Raw genomic sequence first — 18,305 nt, 5'->3', positions numbered from 1 at the left:
TTGCTATGTACATAATTCCGTTTTTGAACTCAAAAGTAATGTACCAAGCACAGCACATTATTTGCATTAATATAAAAAAACTAAACAAGGAAAACTGTGCTTTACAATCTCAAAATTTAATAAATGGAATAGTACAGGTAGTCCTCAACGTACAATAGTTCATTTAGTGATCGTTCAAAGTTACAACAGCACTGAAAAAAGTGACTTAAGCCATTTTTCACACTTATGACCATTGCAGCATCCCCATGGTCAGGTCACTCAAATTCAGAAGCTTGGCAACTGACTCATATTTATGATAGTTGCAGTGTTTTAGGATCATGTGATCACCTTGTGCACGCTTCCGACAAACCAACTCAATGGGGAAGCCAGATTCACTTAACAACTGTATTACTAACTTAACAACTGCAATGATTCGCTTAACAGTTGGGCAAGAAAGATCATAAAATGGAGCAAAAGTCATTTAATTGTCTAACTTGACAACAGAAATTTTGGGCTCAGTTGTGGTTGTAGGTTGAGGACTACCTGTATACGGATTTGATTTTAAACCATCAGATGATTTTTCATTTAATTTTGCGAAAGTAAAATGTTTTAAGTCTCCAAAGTTTGCTTTAATAACTCTTAGACTAGAATTAATTCATTGTGTGATTAGTGATATACGGATTGAAATAAACCGTTCCCAGAATGTTTGGGAATGCACATCACAGCACTTCCTTCCAACTTTCTTCTCCAGGGCCCTAGATCTTGTTTTACGGCAGAGAAAGAAATGGAAAGAAAATCACTCAAGTATTGACAGAGCAACTGCTTGTCATTAGAAATGGAGGCATAACTACATCACTCTAGCAGTTGCATCTGACGCAGAAAAAGATTGAGTCAGCCCCGTCCTTTCAGTACTCGTGACTTTTCAAGATAGTGAGCTATTAAAGAAAATTATGGAAAACCTGCTGTCCTTGTTCCTTGTTGCTTGTAAACTGCTTTATTGGAATGCTTGAGCACTGTAATTAGATTGCATAAACTCAGTGTTCCCTTATCTGCAGCTGCTGCTTTTTCAGTAATGCTACTCTTTCTATTAAAAAAGCATTGTGAAAGCTACTATCAGCATATTCAGGACACTTTCTAATTCATTTATATTTTTCTAGTAAGCTGCTTTGCTAACAAGTTGCAGGAAGATTGTTACGAAGAGTGAATACAAGTCTACTTTTTTATTATTTCAGCCAATGTGGACATTGTTGCAAAGAAAATAAAACATGTAACTAATGATAGAGTGATATTAGTTTCTGTTATTTATACCTTGACTTTAAATCATATGGCCTCACTAGTCTCATACTGAGATTTCCAAGTAACTCATTATGTAATTAAAAAAATTGCATTCAGTAAAAACATAAAATAAGCAAATTTGAACCAAGAATCAGCATCAGTCTAGAAAGGCATCAGTCTAGAAAGCGGGAGACCATAAGTTCAAGTCTGACCTTAGGCAGGAAAGTCAAATGGGTGACTTTGGGACCAGTCACTCTCTCTCAGCCTAACCCACTCATAGGGTTGTTATGGGGAAAATAGGAGGAGGAAGGTGTGTTGGATACGGGGTATTTGAGTTATTTGTAAAAATAAAGGCAGGATACAAATAAACAAATATCCAGATAAAGCAGTAAGTAAAGCAATGAAACTTAAAAGATTAGTTATGTATAGAAGTTCTAACTTTACCAAAATGAACTATAGTTAGGATCCCCAAAGTATGTCATGGCCAATAGCCTATTGAACAAAGTCTGATTATTGCAGTAGGCAAACAAAGATTGTCCTATTATCCATACAGTATTCCTAATCACTGTTGATTTCCCTGATAATGCCTGATTTTTTTGAATTGGAGCAGTGAAACCAGTGAAGAGAGAAAAATGATTCTTTAGAACAGAGATGGACAAGTTTCAGATTTTTAAGATTATACTACCGGTAGGTACACTGGATGGAAACATTGGATTATATTTTGTCATCATTCATTATTTCTGCTTAACAACAGAACAGAATAACAGAAATATGTAAAATATTTTAAAGCATACACTGTACTAGTAAACCTACACACCTTGTCTAAACCCTTGCCTTATGTAACTTGAAAATACTGTCTTTCTTGAGATTATGAGAAATTCTTTCTTAGTTCTATCTCTGATATACCTTCCAGAGGTATCAAGCTACATCCATAGTTTTCAGAATGGCAGTTTTGGAAGTTTGAAGGTTGATAACACACTTTTTGTTCCTTCTTTTTTTTCTCAACAATTCTACACATTCCTTGAAATAAGTTATTTGGATTTCTTTGTTTTGACATAACTGATGTTAGACCTACAATTACTGTACTAAGAATGGCTCCCAACATTCTCTGTGAAGTTAAAAGCTTTGTAGTGGCTTTATTTTCAGCTACATAGGTTTCTTGTTATAATTCATTCCCACTATCTTTTACCGGCTCTATTTGCATCCATATGCCTCATATGCATAGATTTTCTTAATTGTCCTGACCCTGGAGATTGTACTGCCAACATTCTATACAGACATATGTTAATATCAATTTCTTACCCTGAATATGTTTCCCAAGGTTGAGACCCTAAAATATATTTTTTATTTTATTATTAATTTTATATCAACGCTTCCTTTTACTCATGACACAACTTGGAATTTCCTTAACCAATATCTCCAATTATTATAGCTTTTATATTAAAGAACTTGTTAATTGCTGTGAAGATGCATTATTGCAACTCCAGGAAAAAATGAAAGGTACAAACTTATTTTGCAACACAAGTAAGCGTATGCAGAGCATTGGTAAAGAAAACAAAAACTCATACCATACTTAATTCAGTTTATATTGCTATTTTTAACCTCTTAGGTTGCTTCATTGATGACAACTACCAAGATAGATGAAAAGGAAGCCAAAAGAAACATGAGGTATACATAATAAGTATAAATATTGATTTAATAGAAAAAAACACCTAATGCATTTGTTTACAACTTTTATTATTTCACTTTTAAATTTCTGTTCAAAAAATGCACTTGGATAAGACTGGGGTCCAACAATACATCAGCAGATTTTTTTTTCCTGCTGCAGCCTTTTTCTCTCCTTTCCTCTCCCACATTTGCATGGGAATAAAAATTGCCAGTTTGATTGAGGAATGCAGTTTCATTAGTGAAAATTGCATTGTACTAGGAATCTTGCTAGTAGTTCCCAATAAGTTATTTTTATTCCACTTACATATAGTAACATAAATGGATGATTCACAAATATATGCCAGATGGCTGAAGGAGAAAACAAAGAGAGGTTACTGACTTTCTGTGTTAAGACATTCCACCATTTAAAACATACAGCAAGTAGATCTTTATTTTAAAACTCTCGTTTAGGATTTCCCCCCCAAATTTTTTTATCATTATTGTGTAACTTTAAATATCCTTTATTTTGGGGTGACATGTTTAAATGTGTGACTAATAGCAAACTTGGCAATATTTATGATTCTCTTTGAATCTAATTTCAAAACCAGTTTTAGAGCTAAAATAATCTTCAATCCTCTCGATAATGGCTTACACTGCAGAAAATCAATCTGTAATTTGTTTTAATTTCTTGATGGTGTTCACTGACATCAACCATAGTACTGAAATCCCTGAGCATTGAGCAATGTCCATTAAAATTTGTATATTACCATAAGAAATAAGCCCCTGAGTCTGTACTGATGCTCATGGTTTGGCTTTTTGAAATCCTCCATGGTTCCATTTTGTTATCAAATCTAGATGAAGCCTCTGGAGTGTAGCCACAAATTTGGAATATGGTATCAGCAATCTGTATCCTTCATCTCTCCTTCTCAGGAGCTTCCAGAGAAGTAGTGGGCAAATTAAATCATTACCTGGAAGCAGTGAAGTATTAGAGAAATGCTTATAAATAAATTAAACCTAATCCTAAAAATGTGTAGGCAATGCTTGGTTGCTGTCTGTCAAGGCATTATGTACATGGAGGTTCTTAGTCATCCAGGTCATGGTTGTCCCAAAGGTGCTTTCAAAAAGGCAATTGGACTTTCTTGATTTTTCCTGAAGACTTAACACTCCACAAAGTGTTAACAACTGGCTGACTGCAAACAGTATAAATTCTTTCCATTCCCTACCAGTTCATTAGAACTGAAGAAGCTTCTTGTATGAGAACTGAAATGTCTTCCAAGAAAAATCAAGGAAGTCCAGTTGCCTTTTTGAAAGTACTTTTGGGTCAAGGCATTTATGTTATACTGTATGCAGAGTTTACTCTCTTAAGAGCTAGGGTTTCTGCTTGGTTTTATTGTTGAACAATGTGGGTAAGCCAGCAATGCTATATTTTGCAATCTTGGCTACTTCATTATCTTCATAAAAAGAAACAGCAGGGTGTTGTAGAAATAATCTGATCATAATGAAGTTTGTTTATTCTTCTGTTTTCTGTATGGAGTTCTATATTGTAAAGAATTTGGAAATTTCAGGATGCAGAATGAGATCTACTGTATTGATCATGGTGTGCCAGTATTGTATATTGATTGCTCTACTTTTCCACAAACCAGCTCAAGGGAAGTGTTCACACAACTAATTTAAAACGTAATTTGTTTAACATAATGTGTGAATTCAGGCAGTATAGTTTGCTTACATGTATGAGTTTTAGATCTTGATATTTATAGTCAAAATTTAAAAAGTTATTTATATAGGCCTGATCTGCAAAACTTTAATGCCTCATTCTGGGTTCATAAATATAAAGACAGCAGTTTTAATGAATTCCAGAAAACCCTACACTTTTAATGTGTTGTAGTGAATTCTTTTCTTCATAGCACTTCTGAGACTTTTGGAGAATTGAGAACCTGATTTTACAGTGAAGGATATTTTAACATTCCACCCTTTTGATATTGTAAAAATTACTTCAAAAATTGTAGGAAATTAATCTGATGTTTGTTTTGCAGAAACAATGGAAAGTGTAATTCCTCAGAAGGTGAAGGATCACAGTTAAGAACTCCACTGGAAACCCAGTATAGAAACAATAGGAATTTGAGAGAGAAAACACCAATCACATTTTCACAGTTAAAAGCTGCTTATCCCTATGAACATACTCATGCTTCACCAAATACCTCAGAACTCAAATTCAATAATGCAGATGCATTACCAATTCAGCAAAATTTGCAAGATCTAAAACATGTCAAAGAGGGAAGAAAAACCAATCAGAATGCAAAGGAACATGATGAATACTTTTCATCCTATAGTGATATAAATAAATGCATGTCTGTATCTCCAGTGAATGTTCAAAGATCTCCTAAAGAAGCTATTAGCTCATTGGAAAAATTAGGTGAAAGTGATTTTCTACTGGCCAGAAAAAATGCACAGCAAGACTTAAAATCAGGTGTTTTTCAAAATTATTCAAATATAGAGTCTAAATGCCGCATAGGCATTAGTTTATCTCCAGACAATAATGCAAATAGCGAAAAATCTGAAATTCCCAAATACCCATCCCCATATAATTCAGAATCCTCAATGGTGACAGAATTAAATAAATCCATGGAACAGCGAAGTTTCCAGTCTGAACCTTCTTTCAGTGACAATATCCAAAATTGTGATGAGCGGTCTACTATTAGTCAAAATGAATATTTTGAGGGAACTTCTATGCACATTTATAGGACTGTCTATCCTTACTATTCTTGGTACTTCTGTCAAGCTAGTAATTCCCACTTAGTAACTCAGACTTACCAAGAATTGAATTCCTATGAAATATATCCATTAAATCCTGCAGTGTCTGCAACTGCATGTATTGTGAATACTACATACTCCAGTAGGTTTCATACACAGACCATTAGGCACTTTGGTGTTAGAGAATCACAAAGTTTTAACATTGCTCAGGTCTATCCAATGCACGGGTACTTCAGTTCCATAGCAGCTTATCCATACAGTTATCATCAGCAGCAAACGTGGTATGAAGAAACCTGGCCTTTGTCACATGCTGTTTTTCCATATCCTTCCAATACTGGTTTGTGAAACAATGCCATTTCAATAAATATTAAATTACCAATATTTCTGGAGGTGATATTTTTGGAATGAGAGTTAATGATTGTCAGCATATTTTTGTCGGGCAAAGATAAAATCCAGTTAGGTTCAGGTTATGACACAGGGATGATGAATTGGTGACAAGCTTTTTAGGTTTCTTCTTACATAGTAGCACGGCCATGGCTGTATGGAAGAAGTAATACCGACCAATATCTTTGTTAAATTTATTTGCCGCCTATCTCGCCATGGGGCTATTCTAGGTGGCTTAACAATAAAAAGGAAGAAATGAAAAGAGTGTATACAGAAATAAAATAGAACAATAAAATAATGAAAAAACAATGGGTATACAACAGTATGATAATTCTAATATATGAATGGTTACAAGGAGCATTTCCCAGCAATTATTTCAAAACCACATAAGCCTCATTTATCTTCAACTAGGAAGTGCAATTAGATACCTCCAGTTTACTATTCTGAATTCATCTTCCAATGTTAATAAAGCATTTGCAGGGGAAAAAACTAATTATAGATTTCTTGATTCTTCTGCTCTAATACTTTGCTCTAGATCAGGGGTAGTCAACCCTGGCTCTTTTATGACTCGTGGAATTCTGGGAGTTGAAGTCCACGAGTCATAAAAGAGCCAAGGTTGACTACCCCTACTCTAGATACTTATGTTTAACCTTCTTTCCATAAATCAGAAAAAAAATGCTGATCTGGGAGAGTAGCCTGATCAGTAGTTAGAGAAAAAAAACATCTACACCCATCATTTTTATTCCATCTCAGTAATACAGGCTTGGAAATGCTACATATTTACTAAGGTAGCACATATTTCTGCTCTAAAATCGATCCCTGTGTCTTTTAATGTAAAAGTGATGTAATAAATCACCTTCAACTGCCTGATGAAATTTGTCTCATTTGTTATAAGAAAAATTGCAAATGGTCTTTAATTTGTTTAAGTAAAATATTAGCCATAGGATGAGCAGATAAACATATAGAAATGAAGGCAGAATCCAGCATTAGGTAAGAGAGTCTGTTTTGTACTGAAATGCTTGCAGAATCTTTGAAGAATTTTGTGTAATACAGATGACAATGTGGAAATTACCAGTATACTTGAAAAGGCAAAACAAAAAAGAAATGATTCAGAAATAGCTGAACTCAGAAGAGATAAAAGATCAAGGTATCCCTGCAGAATTTACTCTACTAGTCGTAGCCATCTTTAGGGGGTGATCTCATCTCTGTTTCTTTAAGCCAGTGCTGTTTGAAGATGTTTCCATAGTCTTGTGGCCAGCAAGATGTCATGCTGCAATGAGAAACATGGAACGTTATCTTCTCACCAAAGTGGTATCTATTTATCTACTTGCATTTACATTCTTTTGAACTACTAGATTGACAGGAGCTGAGGGAAGTGACAGGAGCTCACTCCATCACACAGTGATAGGACTCAAACTGCCAAAATATAGACCTTTTCCAGTGTCTTTTAAGCCACTATACCTCCCTTTCAGAAGAGATAGAAGTAGAATTACACATAGCATGAATTAAATTACAAGTGTGGACCATATCCATTATATTACTGTACAACAGAAAAAAGATTTGTGAGAATGCAGTGAGAATAAATAACATCACTTAACGTTCATATGTTTGCTTTATTTTCAAAGATTTAACAGAGGACATTCTTTTTGTATGACAACCTTTCTGTCCAATATTTTGAATAGTCTGTGAAATGCTTACTTTTGATGATAAGACTGTCACCTATTATTTCCGATAAGACTGCCAGTGAAAACTTTTAAGAGAAAGTCAAACCCATGAATGTTTCATAACCATATGGTACAAGTAGTCCATGTGTTATGGCAACTGGAACAAAATTGCCATTACTAAGTGATGTGGTCATAAAAGTGTTGATAGCGACACTGTTCCAGCAGTCCTTTTGCCATCATTAACTGAGAGCCTCACAAGGTCATTTTGTTTTGCTTGTGGGGAAGCCAAAGGAATGTGGAATCAACGATCATACGAAGTCAGCAATATCATCGTGAGCAGGTGCTATGTGCCTGGATTGCAATCATATGACCATGGGAACAATGCAACTGTTAAACCTCCCATGGTTCAGTAAGTCCCTCTGGTTCAGCACTGTCGCAAGTTTGAACAGCCACTGAACAAGTACCCAAGTACTTGTACGATTAAGACTACATTGGGTTGTTGGCATGTTTAATCAAATGAAACAGAAGGTCTGGTTTTAGACTTGACTTGTCCACACAATACAATTTTGAAATCCCATTGCATTTTAGTGGATTTAAATACTGTATGTATGCACTGAACAGTGCCTAGAGGCTGTGGAATATCTCTGCTCCATGAGCTGCATTGGTTACCAGTTTGCTTCCGGGTCCTATTCAAGGTGCTGGTTTTAACCGTTAAAGCCCTTCAAGGGATGGGGTTGGGTTATCTAAAAGGGACCAACTCCAAAGATATCTGCCCATCCCATAAGATCAGGTAGAGAGGGCATTATGCAGATCCCATTTTGTGGTTAATTATGCTGAGGGTCCTAGGAGATGGGCCTTCTCTGCCATCTTCCCCACCCTACAGAACATTCCCTAACCCCAAAGTCGGCTTAGCTCTATTAGAAATCTTACCAGGTTCATTTCTGGACTAGGAATAAAATATGCAGGCAGATGAGAAACCTTGCCTTTGTTCCTTGAAAGTATGAGCCAAGGTACGCCCTTTAGGAATTCCACAAAAATGTATCTAGCAGGTGCTCTAAGAGGGAATGCTTTGGTTAGGCATTCTGTTGAGTTGCAGTTTCCTCTTGTTTAGCATTTGTTGATTGAAAATGGTGATCTCTGGGGAAAGGACTTTTTTTTCTTATTTGATTAAAGGGAACTCAGGTTAAGTTCAAACTGGGAGCAACACTCACTGGATCTGACTGGCATTTCCTGTTACTTTTTAATTTGTCTAGAACCTGTTCTAATTTGTGATTTTGGAACTTTTGTCCTGATTGCAGAGGGAAGAATGTGTAAAGCAGGCATGTCAAACTGCCGGCCCGTGGGCGGATGTGTCACGCTGAAACCGCACCCACCCCATTGCCGGCAATGGGAAAAAAGTCACGATACGTCGCAAGACATCACATGACGTCGGGAGTTTGACATGCCTGGTGTAGAGAGGAAGGACTTGATTTCCTTTACACAGCTCCATCTCTATCAATGTTCAGAAGTCCCTCAAGATATGGCTATTGTATCAGTCCTGGGGGTACTAGGGGAGCAGTGAAATTCTAATATGGCTCCCATACTGCAGTTAATATTTGTTTGTGCTTTGCTATGTTTTTTTCTTTTAATAATGACATTTATATTTTAATAATCATTCTTCTTATATATTTATTGTTTTAACTAAATTGTTACATGCTACCCACAATCTCTTTTTGCAAGTTGAATAACCATATAAATTTGATATAAATATTATTTCAAGCTGCAGTTGTTATTATGACTGGATATGTTGCTACCAAATTTCTAGTCAGGCGCCCATGAAGTGCTAAACAAACAACCTCTAATTCAGGATAATAGGTGAAGATGACAAAAAGATGACAAATATTACTATCTTTAACCTGTAAAGGACAATCAATATTATAGCCAGTCTGATGTTAATACCTGAGAAGGGTCTAGAACAGACATGTCAAACTCGCGACGTCATGTGACGTCGTGCAACGTATCGGAGCTTTTTTGCCATTGCCGGCAATGGGGTGGGCGTGGCTCCGGTGTGATGAAACTGGCCCGCGGGCCGGCAGTTTGACACCCCTGGTCTAGAATATATCACATAGCAAATGGTATATGAATATATTTAAAACAATGCATTGATAATAATATTAGGAATCCACATGGATTCAATTGCCAGACTAATTTTATTTCACTTGTTGATTAATGTCAGTAGTTGATAGTGGGAATGTGGTAGGCAGGATATATCTTGATTATAACAAAACCATTGACAAAATATTATTTCCCTTGAGAGCAACTGCCTCTTCCCAGTCTCATCTGGCTGAGCAAGAGGGGTATGCTGTGGGGTCCTGTCTGCAAAGGAGTTCCAGCTAAGGAGACCTAGCAGCCTGTCCTTTCTGCTATGGCTCCTGCCCTCTGGACCATCATTCTGCTTGAAGTGAGATTGGCCCCATCCCTGCTTGCCTTCTGGAAAGGCCTGAAAGCAAGATTTATTCATCAAACCTGTGTGGAGCCAGCAAAATAGTTGTGTGATGTCAAGTGACAGCTGTTCTCTCGCTATCTTGCGGTTTTGTGTTTTTCTGCTTGAGTGTGTTACAATTTTATTGTTCGTATGTATTGTACGCCTCCCAGAATCACATTTTGTGAGATAGGCAGCTATATAGATTTGCTAAATAAATAAAACTTCTGATTAGCAAGCTGAATAGCACGCCTCTGGCTTGAAACGTTTAAAGAAAGCTTATTAAACTTAAATGAGTTATACAAGTAGGTGCTATACATTTTGATCCTGGGCCTGGTATTCAATATTTTCATTAATTACTTGAAGAGGTGCTTATCAAAGTTGTAAATGGCCCCAAACTGGCTGGGATATGAAATTATCTTAATAAAGTTGTAAGCAACACCGTATGTTTGTTCGTTTCTGTTTAGGAAAAAGAAATTTGAATGAGCATAGGTTGGAATCAACCTGGTTAAGTACATCTGAAAAATTTTAGTTGATAACAAAAATAATACAAATCAGCACTGTGGCATTGCTACTAAAAAGCTAAGTTGAGCCTGACTCCTGGTGATATCAATAATAGATTAATGTCGATTTTAGGGTAATATTTATTGCTTTCTACCAATGTGTTTTTGAACCAACTGTGTCAACCTAATCTTTTCTGATGAACTTCTCTCCAAGTACTAATTAGGTCACATCCAGTTAATTAACACAGTCTGCAATATGGAAAAGATGCTTTAAAATACAAAGATACTACAATGAATCTTCAGGAGAGTTGGGATGCCTTCAACAGAACTAGGTACTGTATTCTGCTAAAACTTGAAAACAAATTCAGATTCCTGAGGTCAAGGCAAAGATATTACTTTCACTTTATATTTCCCCTTTGTTCCTACTGCTATATAATAGGAGTGCTTATGCTTCAAAAACTGGTTGGAAGAACTGCATGGTTGGACCCACTTAATACCTAAATCAGGGCTTTTCAACCAGTGGTACGGGTACCACCTGTGGTACATTGGCACCTGGCAGGTGGTACGCGACCATCCTAGAAAAGTGGTGGGCGGGGGAGGGGAATGAGCTGAACCGGTGGCAGCACCGCACAAGCCTGAGCGAGAGATGGCTGGAGCTGCAGGGCTGTCAGGGGTCAGCGGAACTGCCAGGATCAGCGCCAGGCTCCAACTGGAGCTCGGCACAGATCCTGGTGCTTCTGCTGAGCTGAGAAGAAGCGCCAATCAGCTGGAATGTTGCAGCATCTCCAGGGTCTTGTGATTTACATTACATTACATACAACTGATTCATATTTATGATGGTCACAGTGTCCCAGGGTCTTGTGAAGTGACTAAAACTTGCTGCAACCACCCAGCAGACAGGGGGAATACAAACCAAACACCCCCCACCCCACCCCTGCTGCCAATCCTCAACAGAAATGCTCACAACAATGAAAACCTCGGACAGGAGGAAGAGTGCGGGCGGGCAGGCAGGTGTCTTGCTCGGCTTTGGCTTGGTGGGCACTTTTTTCAGTGCCATTGTAACTTTGAACAGTCACTAAGTGAACTGTTGTAAGTCGAGGACTACCTGTACTTTATCACTTTTTTCCTTTTTTGGGGGGGGGTCACCAAGTTTTTGACACCCTGCTAGGCGACTGGTGGTACTCGGATGTTGCTATATCCTAAAAGTGGTACAATGGGTGAAAAGGTTGAAAAGCCCTGACCTAAATTACTAACAAACCGGCTATTGCAGCCTGGGCTGCAGTCCCCGAAATACTTCCCCCCACGTTTCCTTCTACCGAGCAGGCGCGGCGCTCGGCTCGGAAGTTCTATCTGCAAGAGTTGAGTCCTCCGGCTCGAAGGGGGCGCTGTCACCCTGTTGACGTGAGACGTAAAGCGGAAGAGCGCAATGCCGTGACCGTCGGCGTCCGCCATTACACGGTGCCGGAGAAAGAAGGAGGGAGGCCTAGGCTCTCGCGCGCCCTGTGGAGGCGGGCGGTTGGGCCTCTGCCCGTTGGTCCCTCCCCTTTTCCTTCCTTCCGCGCGACGGCGACGGCGGGCCTTCCCTTCCCCTCCGTCTCGCTCTTGCTGCTTTCGGGCCTCCTCGGAGCACGCCGCCCTGGCTTCGCCGCCGAGCGCTCTCTTGCCTCAAAACTGAGCTGGCGGCAGGCGGCGGGCCGGCATGGAGGACAAGAGCTTTACCAAGGAGTTGGACCAATGGATCGAGCAGCTCAACGAGTGCAAGCAGCTGAGCGAGAGCCAAGTTCGGACCCTTTGCGAGAAGGTGGGTAACGCGGAATGCGGAAGCGGGCCCTGGGCTGGGGGTCTGCTCCAGTCTGGACCCTCGCTCGGCGCCATCCGAAAAACAGCGTCTATGGGAGCAAGGGAAGGGTGGCACCAAAAGAGAGATGAGAATTACTTCACAAAAGGCGTTGTTTTGTTTCTGTCTGCTAGTAACCTAAGGGTATTGTAGAACAGGCTCCGAGAGCCAAGGCAACAGTTCCAAGTATAGCAAGATGGAGAAAATGTTCAGAACGGTGTGATTTTAATCAAAAAAGGTTTTGCCTGCGTGATATAAATAGAAAGCTTCAAGAATCATTCTCAGACGGCACTGTATCCTCTGCTTTTAATGTAAAAAAAAAATACACACATTGTAGCCGTTGTCTTCCTTGAGAATGTTTTGTGTCCCTATTGTTTCTGAGATGTTGTCTGTGATCAGCCAAAATCGACATGGGGAGCCTTAATTTTCTCTTTTGCCAGTTGACAGGTATGAATGGAGAGTCAAGGTCAGGCAGGATGAAATTGATGGAAAAACCGTGGAATGATCTCTGTGATCCACGGTAGAGAAGACAAAATGCATAAAAATGAGGGGGGTAAATTCCCCCCAAAGGTAGCTCTTCAAAATGTCATTTATCTACTCTCGCTTTTTTATTTCTGATTTATAAACAGCCCTGACATTTGTTGGAGGAGGATAATTGGAACACTCTCGTGGGACTTCCTGCACCATAATAAAATAATGAGTATCCAGGAAGAGTTTAACATTATTTTAATTAAATACGGAGTTGGAAAACAGCTTATGAAAAGATCATGATAATGCCTCTAGATTACTTCCCTTTATTTATTTTTTTCTGGCATATATTTAAAACACTGAAGATTCACAGATTTTAATTTGTTTAAACACACAATTCTTATTTACACAAACTTTGAACACCATAGTACGTGTTATATTTATAGGTAGAGCTACTAAAAGATTAACAGGGTACAGTGGTTGTGTACTTGGTGGCAATTGATGATTCAGTCATCTTCATTTGTGTAACATTCCCATCTAATATCAAGATGAGACATATGTAGGATCCAGTGCATTTGAAGAATTTTTATTCAAAATTATACTCTTTAGTTGCCAATGGTAAATAAAATTGCTTTTACTGAAACGTCAACTATAAGTAGTCCTTGACTTATGACCACAATTGAGCCCAAAATTTCTGTTGTCCAGTGAGACATTTGTAAAGTGAATTTTGTCCCATTTTCTGACCTTTCTTGCCACAGTTGTTAAGTGAATCACTGTAGTTGATAAGTTAGTAACATGGTTGTTAAGTGAATCTGGCTTCCCCGTTGACTTTGCTTGTCAGAAGGTGATCACAGGACACTGCAACTGTTATAAGTATGAGTCAGTTGCCAAGAATCTGAATTTTGATCACATCATCATGATACCGCAAAGGTCGTAACTGTGAAAACTGTCATAAGTCACATTTTTCAATGCCGTTGTAACTTTGAACAGTCACTAAACAAACTGTTGTAAGTGAAGGACTACCTGTAATGTGGCTTTCTCTGTTCTAGTTAGGTTATTTCACTTAAATTCCAGGCTCAATTGTGGGCATAAGTCAAAACTACCTGTATCAAGGCAGCAGTTGTTACTTTGCCATGAACTAGTAATATTTGGTATACCGTAGAAACATGTAGACTTTCAAGTTATGCAGATTGATTTCTGTTTTAATTTAAAGTTTATGTATTTTCACCTAATCTGGTTGGGCCAATATTTGACATTCCTTTATTTTTTTCTACCTGTTTTCTCTTTGCAATATTGGAACAGCATTTTTTAGCCATTTCTAGCAAAGGAACAGTAACCAAAAGTGCTACTGGTACAGGCTAACAATGTTAACATGATGTCTTTATCAACTCTGTTGTTAATGAGATTAAATTTCACATATACTATCAACTTTAAAGAATTATTTTCAGACTGTGACATCAGTATAAAATGGGTTTACTTAGTTAATATTTTAAGATTATTCAGTATTATTTAAATGGTACTTTGCATACTTTGACCCAGGGATCTCCAATTTTTCATGCTAGTGGCATATTTACAACATTAAAAGCATAACCAGTCACAACATATTCATTTATCAGAAGTTAAATAGGTGAAGTAATACATTATCAGCCTCTCTAACAGTTGAGGATGATCTTTACCACCTTTTACTTCTGTCTCTTATTGGGACAGGTAGATATATTCCAAACAGCTTTGGCTGTAGGCTTTTATTTTTATTTTTTAACAATATTTTTTCCCAGAAGCAACATTGGAAATAAATTTGTGCTTAAGAGTATATGCAAAGAATTGCATATATTCTTTGTATATGTATGCATTTTGAAAATAAGCAACCTAAACAACAACCACAGCGCCCTAAAATCAGTTAACAAAGTATCAGTAGATTTATCCAAGGCCACATAGGCATCTCTATATACAGATACAGTTACCATAACAAATATGCCTGAAGTGTGTGAGTAAACGTCATGTAGCATGGATCCTAATTACCGATGATAGAGCAAAAAGATATATAATTTTATCTTAGACTGCTGTCTTTCATAAAGGCATAGAATCAGTGCTAGGTTTTCAGTGTGATAAATGCAGTTTTGTTAAAGACCATACAGGTAATCCTTGACTTACAACCTATTCAGTGACCATTCAAAGTTAACAACAGCACTGAAAAAGTGACTTAGGACTGTTTTTCACACTTACAACTGTTGCAGCATCCCCGTGATCATGCGATCAAAATTTGGACACTTGGCAACTGGCATGTATGTATGATGGTAGCAGTGTCCCGAGGTCACACGATCACTTTTAGTGACCTGACGAGCAAAGTTAATGAGGAAGCAAGATTCATTTGACTGTGTTACTACCTTAACAAGTGCAGTAATTCAGTTAACGACTGTGACAAGAAAGATCATAAAATTGAGCAAAACTCACTTAACAACAGTCTTCCTTAGCAATGGAAATTTTGGGCTCAATTGTGATTGTAAGTCAATGACTACCTGCATTGTGGAAGGTTGAGAATTGAATGAAAACCCTTCTGGTACACTCTTGTCGCAAAACTATTTCAGCGTAGCCCTGGGAACTAACAGAGTAAACAAAAATTATTATTTAAAAAATTGTTTCAATTAAATCGATTTTTTTTTATAATTTTAAATTGGCTTTTATTTTTAAAAATTATTAATAGCTTGGCATATTTCTCATTCTAAACATAGATGTATTTAGACATAGATATTTTCTGTTTACATAGAGTTCCTTGCTAATCACATGGGTATTCATTTCAGATTTCCAGTCATAAATTTCAGAGATGGAGGAGAACCACTTTCACAATAAATAGTTATTAGTATTGTTGAAAAGAAATGTTTCTATTTAATTTGTAGAAATCATTAGGTAAGCCCTTAGAACAGAGTTCTGGATTGTGAAAACAGTTTTTTACAGTTTTATGTCTAATGACATAAAAACAATGCTTTCATAATTTAATATTAATTAAAAATCCTCTAAGACCTAATAATAAAATGTTGATATAATAATGTGACTATTTTCCAATGAGAATTGGTACATTACTACATATGCAAATAAACTTAACATTTAAGATTTATTCAACCGAACCTTATTGCACTACTGTAATTTTGTCCTATTTCTAAAATGTATAAGTGTAGTTTTTTCTAAACCAAGAAAAAAAAATTACAGGCAGTGTAATGGTAACTTTAGATATTACACTTATTTAAGTAATATGTGTAGACCTATCAATGATTTATTAGATTTATAAATCATAATTTTCAAATCCAGTAATCCAATCCACTCTGGTTTTTATTGCTGGCAAATGATTTGCTTGGGAGAAAAAAGTTCTAATTCCTAAAAACTAGTATCTTTTAAAAGTTACCATTGGTAAAAAAAAAATAGGTGGAAAAAAACAACAATGTTCTAGTTAGTGTTTAATTTTTGGGTGCCTTCAGTTTTTTAGCTTGTTGCTGATGAAATACAGGTTTGTATATACTGTGCATTTATAATTAAAACATTCCCTGAGTTTTTAAAATATATGTTGACTTTCATTCTCCTAATTTTATTAGACTATCTTAATTGCCAGTTACAGGTAAGAAAATGAAATTGGAAGGAAACAAGTGGGTGAGCAAAATTATGAGTATAGTTGATGCTGAACAGGATTTTGAATCTCTGTAACATGAATTCACAGAAATATCCTAACATTTCTCTTAGGAATTTTTCTTGAAGTTTGTTTAATTTAATTGTAAATCTAGGCAGGTTTCCCAGATGATCAGCTGTTTGTCTGTTTTTTCCCTTGTTAGGCTAAAGAGATACTAACAAAAGAATCAAATGTTCAGGAGGTTCGTTGCCCTGTCACGGTGTGTGGGGATGTCCATGGGCAATTCCACGATCTTATGGAGCTTTTTAGAATTGGTGGGAAATCGCCAGATACAAACTATCTATTCATGGGAGATTATGTTGACAGAGGCTATTACTCAGTGGAAACTGTGACACTTCTTGTGGCATTAAAGGTGAGTTTGTAAAACTGAAGCCTATTTGTAGTATTATTTTTTAGACTGGGATTTTTAGTATATATTATAATGTAATAATAATAATAATAATAGAGTTGGAAGGGACCTTGGAGGTCTTCTACTCCAACCCCCTGTTCAGGCAGGGAACCCTATACCATTTCAGACAAATGGTTGTCCAATCTCTTCTTAAAAACTTCCAGTGTTGGAGCATTCACAACTTTTGGAGGCAGGTTGTTCCATTGATTAATTGTTCTGTCAGGAAATTTCTCCTTAATTCTAGGTTGCTTCTCTCTTTGATTAGCATCCATCCGTTGCTTCTTGTCTTGCCTTCAGGTGCTTTGGAGAATAGCTTGACTCTTCTTTGTGGCAACCCCTGAGATATTGGAACACTGCTATCATGTCACCCCTCGTCCTTCTCTTCATTAAACTAAACATACCCAATTCCAGCAACCGTTCTTTATATGTTTTAGCCTCCAGTCCCCTAATCATCTTTGTTACTCTTCTCTGCACTCTTTCTAGAATTTCAACATCTTTTTTACATCATGATGACCAAATCTGGATGCAGTATTTGAAGTGTGGCCTTACCAAGATGTTATAAAGTGGTATTAACACTTCATGTGATCTTGATTCTGTCCCTCTGTTATTGCAGCCTAGCACTGTGTTGGCTTTTTTGGCAGCTGCAACACACTGCTTACTCATATTTAAGTGATTGTCCACTAGGACTCCGAGATCCCTCTCACAGTTACTACTATTGAGCAAAGTACCAGCTACACTGTACCTGTGCATTTGGTTTTTCTTGCCTAAATGTGGAACCTTATTTTTTTCACCATTGAATTTCATTTTATTAGATAGTGCCCAATATTCAAATCTATCAAGATCCTTCTGTATCTTAAGCCTATCTTCTGGAGTGTTGGCTATTCCTGCCAGCTTGGTGTTGTCTGCAAATTTGATGAGTTCCCCATCTATCCCCTCGTCCAAATCATTGATGAAGATGTTGAAGAGCACTGGACCCAGAACATAGCCCCTAGGGCATCCCACTGCACACTTCCCTCCATGTAGATGCAGTTCCATTGAGGACCACACGCTGAGTACAGCCGGTCAGCCAGCTGCGAATCCATCTGGTGGTGATGCTGTCTAACCCACATTTTTCTATCTTATCAAGTAGTAGGTTGTGGTCTACTTTATCAAATGCCTTACTGAAGTCCAAGTAAATTATATCCACAGCATTCCTCTGGTCCACTAATTTTGTCACCTGGTCAAAGAATGCAATAAGATTTGTCTGGCATGATCTGTTTTTGACAAACCCAT

General features: G+C 37.4%; 1 protein-coding gene across 1 annotated transcript in view; it reads left to right on the top strand.

The window, feature by feature from the left end:
* Window positions 1-12,210: 12,210 nt before the first annotated feature.
* PPP2CB (protein phosphatase 2 catalytic subunit beta) overlaps window positions 12,211-18,305 on the top strand; it is an 11,385-nt gene continuing 5,290 nt past the window's right edge. Inside the window, exons 1-2 of the mRNA XM_015813826.1 lie at window positions 12,211-12,465; window positions 16,788-16,997. Of these exons, the coding sequence (XP_015669312.1) occupies window positions 12,364-12,465; window positions 16,788-16,997 (312 nt within the window). The 5' untranslated portion in view covers window positions 12,211-12,363. The remainder of the gene's footprint in view (window positions 12,466-16,787; window positions 16,998-18,305) is intronic.

Source organism: Protobothrops mucrosquamatus, unplaced genomic scaffold (genome assembly GCF_001527695.2).
Source record: "Protobothrops mucrosquamatus isolate PMUCROS unplaced genomic scaffold, P.Mucros_1.0 scaffold198, whole genome shotgun sequence".
NCBI lineage: Eukaryota > Metazoa > Chordata > Lepidosauria > Squamata > Viperidae > Protobothrops > Protobothrops mucrosquamatus.
The sequence above is the reverse complement of the archived record's forward strand: the minus strand, read 5'-3'. Positions and strand labels throughout refer to the sequence as shown.